This window comes from Vulpes lagopus, chromosome 9 (genome assembly GCF_018345385.1).
Source record: "Vulpes lagopus strain Blue_001 chromosome 9, ASM1834538v1, whole genome shotgun sequence".
Classification (NCBI taxonomy): domain Eukaryota; kingdom Metazoa; phylum Chordata; class Mammalia; order Carnivora; family Canidae; genus Vulpes; species Vulpes lagopus.
In genome coordinates, this window is record NC_054832.1 from 28,461,915 (window position 1) to 28,478,457 (window position 16,543).

The 16,543-nt window shown below is 33.1% G+C and overlaps 1 protein-coding gene across 2 annotated transcripts in view; it reads left to right on the plus strand.

The window, feature by feature from the left end:
* The window catches only part of NUDCD1 (NudC domain containing 1), an 82,595-nt gene that overhangs the window by 28,211 nt on the left and 37,841 nt on the right, over positions 1-16,543 (plus strand). For both annotated transcript variants that reach the window (XM_041769262.1, XM_041769263.1), the window contains 4 exons: positions 694-874; positions 4,939-5,121; positions 8,361-8,565; positions 13,744-13,888. In XM_041769262.1, the coding sequence (XP_041625196.1) occupies positions 694-874; positions 4,939-5,121; positions 8,361-8,565; positions 13,744-13,888 (714 nt within the window). The remainder of the gene's footprint in view (positions 1-693; positions 875-4,938; positions 5,122-8,360; positions 8,566-13,743; positions 13,889-16,543) is intronic.

Sequence of the window (16,543 nt, forward strand, 5' to 3'; positions counted from 1 at the left end):
GATTTTGCGTCTCTCTATGGTGCTTATTAGATTTACTTTGTAAAAAGACACTTTAGTATTATATTTAAATAGAATTTGTTGAATTAAAACTTTTAAATGTAAAGGGACCCTTTATTTTTGAGAAATAAGGAAGTTTTAATGATTAGTTCTCCAGTTCCTTTGACTCTCACCTTTGCAGACTTCCAGGAAACAAACGAGAACCCAACAAAACAATAGTAAAAACCCATACATACACACATGCATATACGTGTACAAACATGAACAATATTAAGAAACTAAGAGGAACAAAGCAGAAATAAATCCTATATAAGATAGGAGAAAAGCTAAAGGAGTCAACATTGACCTGCTCATGTCCCCTTTTAGAGCACTGTTTTACTTGATAATTCTTTTCTAGGTTGTTGCTTCTAGTTTTCTTTCTCCTTTTGATGCTGCTTGGATGTCCTATTGTTTTCCTTGTTTTTAAGCCAAGAGTACTGATCATTTTTCTCTATTAAACAAATAGGCGTTTTTAAAAAGCTCTTTCTTCACAGAATGTTATTTGAACTTGCAAATTTATTTAAAGGCTTTTTTTCATTTTTCTATACCTTGTAGTAAATAGTATCCAAATTAGTTGTTGTATTGTCAGAATTCCATGCATTTCCTCTGTGCTACCTGCTTTTGTGTAATATATTTGTGTGTATAATCTTTTTTTAGATTATGTTTAATGAAGAGCTTGGGAATCCTTTTATCATAATTCACAGTATCTCACTGCTGAACACTGAAGAACATTCAGTAACTACCTTACTTCTTCGAATAGAGAAAGAGGAATTGGATATGAAAGGAAGTGGATTCTATGTTTCTTTGGAGTGGGTCACCATCAGTAAAAAAAATAAAGGTAAAATATAACAACATTGTGAGTCCACAGTGGTTGGCACCATTTAGTAGATTTTGAAATACAAAGCTGTTCCTGTATATAATGTTGGCTTTTTCTTGGGTGGTGTTGCTGTGATTCTAATACCTGACACCTAGTAGAATGAATTCCTATAGATAATTTCTCCGCAGGTATGGGTTATAGAAAAAATAGTAATGTGCTTCCACAGTCACTTAGGCCTTTTTGTATAAAAGGAGATATTCTCACATAATTCTAGAAAAATTTTAAGGATATATTTTAAGGATATATATATATATTCTTAAATGTGTATGTATATTACACAAGGATTTACATATATCGTTGAGTGTAAATTAATTATAAATTACAGTGTAATATTGAAGTATAAATTAAATATAAATACCTAGAGGGAAACAAATACCTTTACTTTCTTAAATCACAATTGTGCTTTCTTTCAAATCTAATTGAATCTTGCTGTTTGTTTCTACCTTCAGGAAAACTACTAGTTTTTCTTAGAGTACTTCACCATGGAGAAAGTTTCAATCATCTATTCAGAACTATCTGTCAGACTTCTAACTTGGACATTTGAAGTTATTTTTTTCTTTATTAATTAGGATTTCTTTCATGGTGTGGCCTTACTCTTCACTATTGCTTATTAGTTCTTACTTCAGAACTAAGTGGATTTTTCTGTAGAAGACTCTGCCCTTTTTCTCAGTTTTTATTAACTTACTCATTTAACTTATGAGTATTAAATTAGAGTTGACCCTTGAACAACATAGTTTTGAGCTGTGCAGGTCCTCATATATGTATTTTGATAAATACAGGATAGTACTATAAATGTATTTTATGATTTCCTGAATAACACTTTTCTTTAGCTTATTTTATTATAAGAGTACAGTATATAATACATGTATAAAATATGTGTTAATCAATTGTTTTTGTTACCAGTAAAGCGTCCAATCACCAGTAGGCTAAAGTTAAGTTTCAGAGGGAGTCAAACACAGATTTTTGACTGCACAGGGGATTGATGCCCCTAACCTTTATGTTGTTCAAGAGTTAACTGTTAATTTATAATCTGATAAAGGCTATTAGTATTTGTGTTCTAAGAGGGTTTTTTTAATTTTAAAATGAGCATGTGTATAGATGTACAGATACTGTGTACTGTTGTTTTTTTTTTTAAGATTTTATTTATTCATGAGAGACAGAGAGAGAGAGAGAGCGAGAGAGAGGCAGAGACACAGAAGGAGGGAGAAGTCGGCCCCATGCAAGAAGCCCGACGTAGGACTTGATCCCGGGTCCACAGGATCAGGCCCTGGGCTGAAGGCGGTGCTAAATCGCTGAGCCATCCAGGCTGCTCCTGTGTACTGTTTAATATAATTTGTTTTTTGTTTTTCCCAATGTTGTAGTTTCATATCTGGAGGAACACAGTAACTTAAAACTTTAAGTTTTAGAAAACATTTTTTGTATAGGGCTAGGTGGTAACCATACAATTTATTACCACAACTGCTCAGTTCTGCCATTATGGTACAAAAGCAGCCATAAGTAATACATAAATAAATGAGTATAGCTATATTCCAATAATATTTTTTAGGGATGTTTGATTTTTATGTAACTCTTAAGTGTATTTAAACATTATTATTGATTATTCTTAAAAAATAAATTAAAAAATTTAAAATACAAAATTCATTCTTAGTCTAGAAACCATATAAAATAATGCATAAATGAAACTTTGCCTCCACTGGCCTTACTTCAACAATTCTCTGCTTTAGATAGTAAAAACTTTAATTTTTTTTAATTAAGGTACATAACTCAAAAACTTACAGAGAACTCATCATGCATGTTTTTCCTCCTGTTCCCAGTTCTGTGACAGCTTTAGATCAGTTCACAGTAACTTATCAGAACATGGTGACATTCTGCTCAAGCTCTACCACCTGCATTCCCTTTGCTTTGTGTCCTTGCCTCAACTGGACAGATATAATTAGACTCACTTTTCTTTTTTCTCCGAAGGTTGTAATTAGAAGAATATTAATTCTCCTTGTAGTTCACTTTTTCTCTCATTAATCTTCGTAGGTGTCTCATTCCTTTCACCTCCTTAAGTATTATTAATGTGATTGTTACTCTTTTTCTTCTTTTTTAATAAACATAATGCTTTTCTAAATGTGTTGAGTGGAATATCTGATAAGTAATGTTTTGTAGTCCAATAAATTTGAAAGTGATGTATAATATCCCTATTACATTAAACATGTTAAAGGCTCTAAAAATTTTGAGTTATAAAGACAATTTAAATTTTTTTTAAAGATTTTATTTATTTATTCATGAGAGACACAGAGAGAGAGAGAGAGAGAGAGAGAGGCAGAAACACAGGCAGAGGGAGAAGCAGGCTCCACGCAGGAAGCCCAACATGGGACTCAAACCTGGGTCTCCAGGATCAGGCCCTGGGCTGAAGGCAGCGCTAAACCGCTGAGCTACCTGGGCTGCCCAACAATTTAATTTTAATCAAGTATTTCCCAACTTAGTAATCGTGGCGTTCACTTGAAATTCACCTGTTATTTTCTCTTGCATGCATGTTGGGCAAAGCCACCCTATGTAAGTATGTAAGTCTGAGTCTTTGGCCTACTCTTTGCCTTGCATGTACATGCACAAACAAGTTTACTCTTAAATATGTATGAAATGAATGTGAATGTAGGTGAAGATTTAGAGGAAAAAATGACATATTTTAGAACATATTGTTTTGTATAATGTGACACTGAGTTACGATTTTTGACTACTTATTATGAAGTTTATAAAGTACAATCCACTTTAATTGAGTAACAGTGTAAGTAAAGGTATGGACTCAACTATAATGTTTTAGTACTTTTTAAAGCAAAAAAAAACCGCACCTGTTTTCAAGAATAAATTCAGTTATTTTACCAGAAACTTTCATGATAACAGTTAATTTTGTATCTTTTTTTATATTTCATATCTTAAATTTTAATTTTTAAATTAAGTATCATTATTTATGCTTGATTACAGTTACCCTGTAGATCTGTCTCTGAGTGTGTATAAAACTCATTTCTATCATAAACATTTCACTTAAGGAAACCCTCTTATCAATAGCTAGCATAAGCAGAAAAATAGTCCACACCATACCTTTCCTTTATCCTTAATGTGTGGCTCTTTTCAGAAGATGTCTATCATGTACCTGTTGAGAAAATAGATAGGCTATAAGAAAAGAAAAGGTAGATCCATCAGAAGCTGATATTTCAGGTAAGTTAGTCACTTTCAATGTCTAGAGCACTGCTGTCCAGTGAAAATTTCTGTCGAGTAGACATGTTTTATATGTGTGCAAAGGCTAGCCATGTGTGGCTGTAGAACATTTGAAATGTGGCTAATGTGACTGAGGAATTGAATTGTAAATTTTACTTAATTTTGATTAAATAGCCACTATGGTCCATAGCTACACATTGGAAAGCACAGTCTAGAGCAAATTTCATGAGACCTTACTAGTATTTTAAAATGGAGGTATATTGGGGCATCTGGGTGGTTCAGTTGGTTAAGCATCTGCCTTTGGCTCAGGTCATGATCCCAGGGTCCTGAAATTGAGTGCTTCATTGGGCTCCTTGTTCAGTGAAGAGCCTGCTTCTCCCCATGCTTATTCTCTCTCTCTCTCAAATTTTAAAAATTAAAAAAAAGTAGGGACGTATTTACAGAAAATTAGGTTATAACTCTTTTTATTCCTATGAAAAGACTTAATAGCATGGCTTTTAACAGTACACTTAAAATACTTAATTTTAATTAAAACTAATACACAAATATTTTCAGGATATTTTTATAATATAGTGTTTTATTTATAACTTCTTGTTTTAAAATTGTTTTTGGGATACCTGGGTGGCTCAGTCAGTTAAGTGTCTGCCTTTGGCACAGGTCATGATCCCAGGGTCCTGGGATCAAGCCCCTCATTGGGCTCCTTGCTCAGTGGGGAGCCTGCTTCTCCCTATCCCTCTGCTTGTTGTTCCTCTGTTTGCAAGTGTGTGCGCTCTCTCTCTCTCTGTCAAATAAAATCTTTAAAAAAATACTTTGTTTTTTTACAGATAATAAAAAATATGAAATTATTAAGCGTGATATTCTCCGTGGGAAGTCAGTGCCACATTATGCTGCTATAGAACCTGATGGGAAGGGTCTGATGATTGTCTCTTACAAGTCCTTCATGTTTGTTCATGGTGGTCAAAATCTTGAAGAAAATAAGAATGAGAACATGTCAGAGAAAATCAAAGGTAATTTTACTATTTACCTTCACGGAGTTCATGTGTTTATGTACACATACTTTTATATCTGTTTTGTCTTCCTCGTTAGGTTGTGTGTTCTATGAGGACAAGACAGTTTTTAATTTTTCTTCATTTTCCTTTATATTTCTCAGAATTGTCTTTTGCAAAATGTGCTACCTAAATAGTATGAACTGTTTTAATTAATAATTTTGTAATTACCAAAAATGTTTTTTAAAAATCTGTACTTTAGCTTACCTGATTAGATGTTTAACAGATTCCTATTAAATGAATAAATGAATAAATGATGTCTCTTTATTGATGTTAAAGAAGCTAGCATATTAGTATTAAATTAGTATTAAAGATATTATATACATCTTCTTAACTTTTAGTACTAAGCTGAAAAAAGTTCTTGAGGGCAAAATCACTAAGTTTTCCCAATGTTAAATGAATAAATGGATGGAGGTAATGTTTTAGAACGAAGACAATAATAAGGTCTTTCAAAAGAAATTTATATTTACTGGGGCGCCTGGGTGGCTCAGTCATTTGAGTGTCGACTTTTTTGGTTTCAGCTCAGGTCATGATCTCAGGGTCCTGGGATTGAGCCCTGAGTTGGGCTCTGCACTCATGGGGGGGTCTACTTGAGGATTCCCTCCCTTCCCCCACCCCGCTCGCATGTTCATGTACATACTCTTTCTCTCAAATAAATGAATCTTTTAAAAAAATAAATTTATATTTACATACAAAGAATATGTACTCTTTTTTTTTTTTATTTTTTTTTTATTTATGATAGTCACAGAGAGAGAGAGAGAGGCAGAGACACAGGCAGAGGGAGAAGCAGGCTCCATGCACCGGGAGCCTGACGTGGGATTCGATCCCGGGTCTCTAGGATCGTGCCCTGGGCCAAAGGCAGGCGCCAAACCGCTGCGCCACCCAGGGATCCCGAATATGTACTCTTATATTCAAGAGAATTTCACTCTGTAATCAGTACTATTCATATCTCTGATATAGCCAGAGAATACTATATTTTATTTAACAGAGATTTTTCACAATATTTAACAATTTTACATATTAATCTTTTTCCCTTTTTTAATTATATAAAATAAAAATTATTTTCACTATTTTTATCTATTTAGAGCTTTCTAAACAAAACATTCTTTGAAAGGTATTTGAAAATAATAATGTAATAAATATTTTAAAAATATTTTTCCCAGGTTTATAAATATATGCACCTTTGAATATCAGAGTTGTGCTTGATGGCTTTTTATTTAGGCTCTTAACAAATTGGTTTCCTTATGTGTAATATGTTTTTTGTTAGATTATCTCCAAGATCCTTTTCCAAATAAATTTGTCTTAATTTTAACATTAAACTCTTCTAGAACTTAGTCAAAAGAGCTATTATATCTCTAGACCACATGCCCTTCAGAACTCTTGGTGAGCAATTGCAAAGGAATGAAAGAATGCCCTAATCTTAGGAACCATTCTGCCTAATGACCCAAACCATGTGGTTCCAAGACAGATCATAGGGTGGTAGGGACACATCTTTTTAAGTCACTACCTACTAGTGCAGGTGTGGTTTTTCTTGTTGACATCTCACATTATGTTTTGAATTCCTTCTGAATACATCATTGTGTCATTTCTTCCTTTTTAGTATGAGTCTCAAATCCTCTGTATTTTTCTGGGGTTTTTTTTTGCCTAATAAACAGCCTTTACTTATAAAGGAAAATAATTTTTTAAAAAATTATGGATAAGTTGTTAATTATAGCATGCTTTCTTTTGAATAATCTGCCTTATTAACTTTTGTGGTAGACAGAAACTTGAGTAAAACAAATTATTTGTCCTAAAGAGCTTATAGTTATCAGTCTTTTAAGCAATAGTTGAAACTTTTTCAGTGAGTTTATATTAAAAGAACTTTTTCTAAAGAATGAGAGAGGCTCCGAGAGCTTGCTTAAAGAATGTGGTGCAAGTTAGAAATTAATCCAAAGTAACAATTTTATACTGAGAACTTTGCATTTTTATATTTTCTTCTATAATACCATGCTTCTTAAATTTTATCTAACATCAAATAGAAGTGACCCTTTAAGAAGATACATGATAGTTAATGCTAATCTTCATATCTAGTACTCAAAGTCTTTACATAAAAGTGCACAAAAATGATAACCCATAAAAAGAATAATCACATTTAGTGAGAGTTTATGATATATTTAATAACAGGATTGATATTAAATTTTATTTGCATTAACTCATTTAAACTTTAATAGTTCTGTAAGGTATATAATATTTTGTTACCTTGTTTTACTGATTAGGAAAAAGAGGATCAGAGATAAAAGTTGCATGCCAAAATTAATAAATGGTTGAGCCAAGATTCAGACCTGCTCTGGAGATCAGCTCTGGAGTACTAATTCCTAACCACTATATTATATTTCTTTCTAATGAGGGGGTAGACAGAGTAATGTTTATGGATATCATTAAGCAAATGTTTAATTCTTTTTGTATTTAAGCCATATTTTCTTATTTCATGGTTATAGTATGATGGGTTTAAAGGTGTTTCTTTAGTAGCTGGCTTTTTAGAAGACAAGCCAAGGAGATAGAGAAGGAGGTGAAGAGAGGATTCTTTTGTTGGGAACTTAGACAAAGTACATGGACAGCCCTTGAATTTCCTGTGAAATTGTTTTCATGCAACAAAGTTGTGGGTTAGAAGAGTCAATTCCTTTATAAATAAATATATCTTTCATTTTTGTATAGAGGTGTATTTCAGCAAATTGTGGTCTTTTGTATCACAGAATTCCATCGTTAGGTCATATCAAGGCAATGGGAAATTTCATGACAGTGGTTTATGACATATTTGTCATTCTTTTGAACTAAGAATCTGCTGTGTGTGGTGTGTGTGTGTGTGTGTGTGTGTGGTGTGTAAAGACGAGCAAGAAATAAGAAAAGAAAGGGGAACTGGAAGGCAGGGGGAGAATGAATGGGGATAAAGGTTTATTATCATTAGTATTAGTATGAATGTTTATGTTCTGAAGCATTTGGTAAGCCTGCAAGAGGAAATGTTAAGTGCAACTGTTAATACTCCTTGAAAGTTCCCCAAAGAGATCTATGTGTGTTTATTTATTTATAATTACTTTTTTTTGTAAGATCACTAGAAATTATGCTAGGTTCTTTTCGATAGGTGTTCTTTTGTATGCTCTAGTCTCTAGTGTGCATTTTTTTCTCCACTTTTTATTAATAATGTATTTTTCTTTTCCCAACAGAACCTCTGTATTACTGGCAACAGACTGAAGATGATTTGACGGTAACAATACGGCTTCCAGAAGGCAGTTCTAAGGAGGACATTCAAGTACAGTTTTTGCCTGATCACATTGACATTGTGCTGAAGGGTCAAAGGTTTCTGGAAGGAAATCTCTATTCATCTGTTGATCAAGAAAGCAGTACATGGATAATTAAAGAGAATAATAGGTATATACACAGTTGTATTTATATTTAAAATTTTGTTTTTTATTACTTTTTCTTCTTTTTTGTTTTAATCCTTTCCACAGTGGTCATACCAAAGCTAACTACTACAATAGGTCAGTCTGTATTGGTGATTCTTTTTCATGAGATAGATTAAAAATGGAATTAAAGTATCAAAAAGGATAATTAAGATTAAGATTAAAGATGCTAGTGCAGTCATTGTATTCTGTGGCAGAGCTTTTCATTACCAGCTCTGAATAAAATAATAACAATAGTAACAGTAATGAATAGATAAAAATGTGGGGTTTTTTTTTTGTTTTTTTATGAGAGAGAGAGCATGTGCATGCAGGTGAGGGCAGAGGGAGAGTGTGAGGAAGGAACAGAGTCCCCACTGAGCAGGGATCCTGACACCTGAAGCAGGCTGGATCCCAGGGTCCCAGGATCATGACCTGAACCAAAGGCAGATGCATTACTGACTGAGCCACCCAGGTGCCCTAAAAATAGTTTAAAAATTTTTTAAGTATAATTAAAATAAATAACCAACTTTTTAAATTAATTTCAATTTTCCAACTAGATAATAATTCCCGTTCTTTAAATTTTAAGATATATAAAAGGGTACACAGTGCAAAGCCTCCCTCCACTAGGCCTTCCAGTCACCCCTCCACTCACCATAACCACTAGTATCAGTTTCCTTCTACAGGTATTTTATTCATGTTCAAGCAGATATATATATTTTTTTGACCAAAAAAGATTTCAAAACATAACCATACATAATTTTTACAGCTTACTTTTGTTAACTTTCAACAATAAATCTTGGAGAACTTTTGATAATGTATATATAATGATTTATTTTATTCTCCCTTATGGCTATTTATGTTATTTTACTCTATCAACTGCACGATCATTTTTTTATAAAACGGTCCATTATTGTTGGATATTTTGACTGTTTGTAGTCTCTAGCTACAGTGAATGATTTATGTGTATATGTGTATATATGCATATATATGGAAAGAATTTCATGTGCAGGAATATATATGAAGGATAAATACCCACAAGTGTAATAGTTAATATTTCTTTGAAAATTATGGAGAATAAATATTTTTCTTATGTAAGTTAGCCATGTACATTTTTTTGTGAATTGTGTGTCCAGGACACAACAGTAAAAGGAATACATGACATATTCAACTTTATCAAAACTTTTTGGGGGCACCTGGTGACTCAGTTGGTTGAGCATTTGCCTTTGGCTCAGGTCATGATCTCAGGGTCCTGGGATCAAGCCCTGCGTTGGGTTGCCTCTCTCTGTGTCTCATGAAAAAACAAATAAAATCTTTTTTTAAAAATCTGAATTAAAAAAAATAATAAAAAATAATAAAAATCTGAATTTTAGCTATAAAAACTCAGTAAAACGAATATGTAAAACAAATGGTAAAGGTTAAGTATCTTTTAAAACTATAATCCCTTTCTCCTACTTTTATGCCCCTTTGCAAATCTGTTGTCCTAGATACTTTACTTACTCCCCAGTTATTTGGATTAATAAAATTACTTTTCATTATAGATTGTTAGTAATTACTGCATTCTGTGGTAGATTAATGGATCATATTAGGCATTTAATTTTAAAAAGAGTCAGGTTTTGTCAGGAATAGTTAAAATTAGATATTTTTACTTTAAATACAATTTTGAATTCGTAATATAGGACCCATATGAGTCTTTGATATGAATCCAAATCCTGAGAGTCTAAGAAATAGATACCTACTTCAAAAAAATTTTAAGCTTTATGATTTTTTTTTAAAGATTTAGTTTATTCATGAGAGAGAGAGAGAGAGAGGCAGAGGGAGAAGCAGGCTCCATGCAGGGGACCCGATGTGGGATTCGATCTCGGGTCTCCAGGATCACGCCCTGGGCTAAAGGCACTAAACCGCGGAGCCACATGGGCTGTCCAGCTTTATGCTTTTAGATCCTGAATTCATTTTGTTAATTGGGAAATTTGGTGACTTGGTTACATTCTTTTTTAATGCAGTAAGAAACATAGATTGATAGATTGATAAGTAATGATGTCATTTATAATTTAGTATTACTGAACTAAGAATTTATTATTCAGTGAATTCAACAAAAAAAATAATGATTTCCATGAATCTGATCCCTTGTCTTTCTGTTTAGCCACATGCTTTTTTAAAAACCATTCTAGTAATTCTTGCTAACCAATTTTAACATGGTATGTTTAAGTAATCACTATAGTTCTTCCAAAATTTTCATAATCACTCCTGCAAATATTTATGGAAGTATGTTTATTGTAATTCTCAGAAAAGTATTACTCTTTTAGAGGGAGAGTAATAAGTTGACTTGAGCTAGATTAAAATCAATCACTTAGACTTGATAGTTTTAAAAAATTCCACTTTCAAGGTGATAAAATGGTTTATAAAGTCCTAACCAACAATCTTACTTTCTTAATGAATGTCACACTTAATAGCACATTCAGTTATACCAATTGAATAAATACCTAATTTTGTTACCAGTTTGTCCATTTACCTGGATAATAAAGATATGAAAAAGGATACTAAGATGAACCTGGAATCTAATGTGTCTGGTAATCACCTATCTGACAATGGTTTGATCCCCACAGTCAAGCACATTGGCTTTTTGCCTCATTCTTTGTGAACCTTGGCATACTAACGCACTGAATTCGTAACAGAATCTCATAAAATTACTCATCACTAATTTTTCATTGAAGTATAATTAACATATACATATTAGTTCCAGATGTACAATATAATAATTCAACAATTCTGTACTCAGTGCTCATCATGATAAGTATATTTACACTTTTTAAAAAAAATATGTATTTATTCATGAGATACACAGAGAGAGAGAGGGAAAGAGACAAAGACACAGGCAGAGGGAGAAGCAGGCTCCATGCAGGGACCCTAACATGGGACTCAATTCCAGGTCTTCAGGATCATGACCTGGGCTGAAGGTGGCACTAAACCACTGAGCCACCAGGCTGCCCCCCCCCTTTACACTTTTTAACATATTTTTAAAACTTAATTATCTGAAATGTTCTTCAAAAAATATTTTATATCTTCACATTCTATTTAAACATGTTTTTATGTTTATGAGAGATTTGAGGGTAGCATTTATAAGTTGGCAAATTATCACGTATTAATAGAAGTCACCAGGCAGTAACCCAGTGACAGTCTAGAATAGCTAGACCTCACACAAATAGTTTCAGCATTTAATATACGAGCATAAACCAGTATTGTTTTCCAATTAAATTTAAGGTACTTGATTACAGTTTTACATTACAAAGGATGATTATGATGATGTGTTGGTGGTGTCATTGGTTTATAAACATGATTTTCTGTACTTGATTAAATTATTCATATCTCTCATTTATGAATAGTTAATGTTCTCTCTCACTTTAGAAGGATTTGTTCACTAGTCTGTAGGTTATTATGTATGGGGTTATATGTTTTTTGCTTGGATAGTAGGATATGATACTAGTTTTAAAATGTAGAAATGCAGTTGTGCTAAAAAGGGTTGCATTGATGAGGTATGCAAATTTAATGATGGTTCAGAAATTCTTTATAAATGAGATTGTATGAATTCTAACTTCTTTAAGTAGCAACTGACTAAAAACAGTATTTATTACATTCTGGTCACAGTAAAATTTCTTTAGTAGTTTTTTATATATATTTTTTCAGAGAGGCAGAGTAGTACAATAGTGAGGAACATAGACTTAGAACCAGACTGCTTTACTAGCTTGTGATTTTGGCAAGGTTACTTAACTTTTCAGTGTTTTTTTCTTTTTATCTTACTTGTCAATTGAAGATGAAAATAGTACTTAACTTTATTTGGTTGTCGTGAGCAATCAATGAGTTAAAATATGTAAAGTGCTTAAGACTGCACCTGGCATATGGGGAAGATTATGTAAGATTTGCTGTGATGATTCTTCATCATCATCATCACCTTCCTCTTAGAGAATATATTATAGTAGTAATTTTTAATGCTAATGATAGGAACTCATTACACTGAAAAGATATTTTGTATAGTCTCTTAAAATAAGTAGTTTCAGAAAAATTTAAAGTGCCGTAATTAATTCATGAGGTGGTGATAATAACAGCATTGAAAAAGAATAACTGATAGGCTTGCATGTTCTATTTGATAATTATGGTAATAGTTATTATTGTGTCCTTGCAATATTTTTCATTGCAGTTGTGTTCCAGGGCATGGGTTAGTATGGCACACATGTACCAGAGATGACACGTGGAAAAGGTTGCTTTCCAATGGAACAGCTACCACCACCCCACTTTTCTTTGTGTTCTAGCAACAGCTACTCCTATAGTAGCTTACATGAATTTCCCTTCCTATTCAAGAAGCACATGGACAACTCCTGTGCCCTGACTTAGCTCTCTCTCCCCTTCCTGCTACATCACACCTTTAATCTCAGGATTCCTTGATGGGCTCTTTTTTGTGTATTCGGAATTTGTGTTGAATGGTTTAAATATACAGAATTAGATTTTCAGTTGATACAGACCACATTAACAACTGTTTTCCCTAAGGAGTTACCAGAGTTAATTTCTAATTTCTACTTTCTTTTCAATTCTTTAAAATCTGTATTTTAATAATTGATCTAACTTGTCTGATGTTTACATTAATAATTATATATTATGGCTACAGTTTAGGAAAGTGAAGCTAATTGTTGTTGGCTCCATGTGCCAAGAGGCACCTTTAGTTTTAGTCTCTTTCCAGTTAACTCTATGTGCCCACCCAGTCACTACCCTCACCACCACCACTACTCCCCAATAAAATATCTCCTAGATCCACACTGCTTGCACTTCTGTCACTTAAGTTCAGTAATAGCCTGCATACCTGGACTACAACAGTATTTTCTCAGTGGTCTTAACTCTTGCCAGTCACTCTTCTCATCAAGTCATTTGACATACTATTTCCAGTGGTACTGTCTTGTTTGTTTATTTAGTATAAATTATTTTTATTTTTATTTTTTTTAGTATAAATTATTTACCCTTGGATTACAGATTTTCCATCATATGTAATATTAAAATTAATACAAGTTTTGGTAAAGCATCTCTGGACACCAACAGGAATAAATTCAGTGGAAGAGTTTGGTGTTGGTTATATAATTTGTATAGCTGCTTAATGTAACATACTTTCTCTTTTAACTTCTAGCTTGGAGATTTTTTTGATTAAAAAGAATGAAGGACTAACATGGCCAGAGCTCGTGGTCGGTGATAAACAAGGAGAGTTTATAAGAGACTCAGCCCAATGTGCTGCAGTAGCTGAACGTTTGATGCATTTGACCTCTGAAGAACTGGTAAGCAATTACAGTAGTAGTGTCACTTTCCAAAGGCCCAGAAGTATGTTATATGAGGATTATGCCATGTTTTTCACACATTATTTTACATTTGTTAATGTTAGAGACATAGATTAAGCACTCCAGACTGGTGTTTGAATATAGTTTAAATTCTAATATTCATTCCTTATACTACATGAATACATATATATATGTGTGTGTGTGTGATTGTTATATATAAGGTGGGTGTACACATATGTATCTGTGTGTGTACATATATATGTATACACATGCATACATACATATATATTCACACATATACACAAGTATATATGTTCTTTTCTAGAAAAATCAGTAGACTGTTACAGGGACAAAAATTATGATTTTCCTGTCTACCTAAGCAAATCTACTTGTCATCATTGAAATTTTCTAGGTTATTTTAGACACAAGGGGTTAAAATATTTACTATGATTTTGATTGATAGAGTAATTCATTGTAATGATTACAATAATATACTAATTCAACTATGAGATTTTGTTGAAATGTTCCAATCTGATAACTTTTAAAATAATATTAAAAATTTGAATAAAGTATACCAGAATTTCAGTTATAGGCTTATTCACCAAAAATTATATCAGCACATGTAAAATGTCTGACTTATTGCCATCTGTGGAGTTAGAGCAATGAGGAAAAATATATGAAGACATAGTCATACTGTAGGGTTACTTGTATCCTAAAGTAGAAGGGAAATTAAAATATTGAAGTAAATGTTTCTGTCAAAAGAAAGCATGGCCAAAATGGAGAAACCAAGTTTCATGTCTGCCAGCAATAATTAAAAATCTCAGGAATCACTAGAATTCATATATAAGACTATGAAACTGTGATTTCATAGTCCTGGTGTTCTAATAAGTCGTGCAGGCTGCATTGCCCTACTGTGTTCCTTCTTTCAGCAAGTATTTATTGTATTGCCCTCTGGAATGTAATAGTAGTTATAGTAGTAGAGGTTTGTTTTGATATTGTAGATTATTGCTGTTAACTGCCTTTTAAACTTGATTTTCTTTCAAATGAATATCGGTCTGTATGAGTAAATTATTTATGGCTGAACACCAGTGTGTTTGTTATAATTTGAAAAAAAGGAACATAGAATCTTATTATCTGCAACTGAAGATTGTCTTGTATTTCAAATCATTGTAATTTTTCTTGCCTTTCTGCATTGATTAGAACCTTTAATCCACTATAAAATAGAAATGGTGAATAGTGAAAGCAGACATTCTTGCCTCATTTGAAATCTTGGAAAAATTTTTTAAAAAATGAAATCTTGGAAAAATAATTGAATATTTCACTGTTAAGTATTATGGATTATTTTTGACATGTTGAGAAAGTTTTTTTCTATTTCTGTCATTCTGAACATTTTGTATCATGAAAGGCTATAGAATTTTGTCAAATACATTTTCTTCATTTGTAGGATAAACCCCACTTGGTCATGATGTATTATCCTATTTACATATTACTGGTTTAACCAGGTTTGTTAAATGTTGTTGAGGAGTTTTTGCATCTGTATTTGTGAGGAATATTGGTCTGTAGTTTTTGTTTTTTTATTTTTATTGTCATCCAGTTTTGATATCTGGGTAATGCTGATGTCATAGAACAAGTAGGGGAATGTTTCCTGCTTGTTCTTTTTCTGGAAGAGATTGTATAGAATTGGCATTATTTTTTTAAAATATAGAATTTGCAACTGAAACCATCTAGAATGGAGGAGGGGTTTTTTGGAAATTCTTAACCATAAATTTAATTTCTCATAGATATGGGATTATTTTGGGCATCTATTTCCATTTTTATTGTCTTTTTTCAGTTCCCAGTTTCATTTCTGTTATTAGAGTATTTTCTCCTTTTTGCACTTTGGATATATTTTGCTCTATTTTTAAAAGTGAAAGTTTAAATGATTGATTTTTTAACCTGCTTTCCTATTTAATGCTATACACTTCATTCTAAACAATACTTGTCCTGCATCCTCCAAAATTTCAGACTATCTTCTTAATCTCATTAAAGATTGATTTGATTTGGTGCTGTATTTCCTTTTTCTTTTTACGTGGCTGATATATTTTTTTTAAGATTTATTTATTTATTCATGAGAGACACACAGAGAGAGAGGCAGAGACATAGGCAGAGGGAGAAGCAGGCCCCATGCAGGGAGCCCCATGTGGGACTCCACTCTGGATCCAGTGAGCTCCAGTGAGTGGAAGGCAGAGAGGCTCAATGGCTGAGCCACCCAGGCTATTTATTCCCTGTTTGTTCTTACTCCTGGGGCAGAACTTTTCATGAATGTCAGCTGAGAGTCTAGGATGTTTTCCAGGGCTTCTCCTGTGTGAGCCCTAATCTTTAATTTTTGTCTTCTGAGCACTTGAATAATATCAACAGTCAACTTTTGAACCCCTTGCCTGCTGCTGCTTTCCACTTGTCTTTTTCAGCTCAGCTTGAAAATCAGTAAATGGCTACAGAGAAGCCGCAGAGTCTAGGGTTCTCTGTAACTCCCCTTTCTCTGTAATCTTGTCCTTTTAGAATGTGGCTGCCTGGGATCCCTGGGTGGCGCAGCGGTTTGGCGCCTGCCTTTGGCCCAGGGCGCGATCCTGGAGACCCGGGATCGAATCCCACATCGGGCTCCCGGTGCATGGAGCC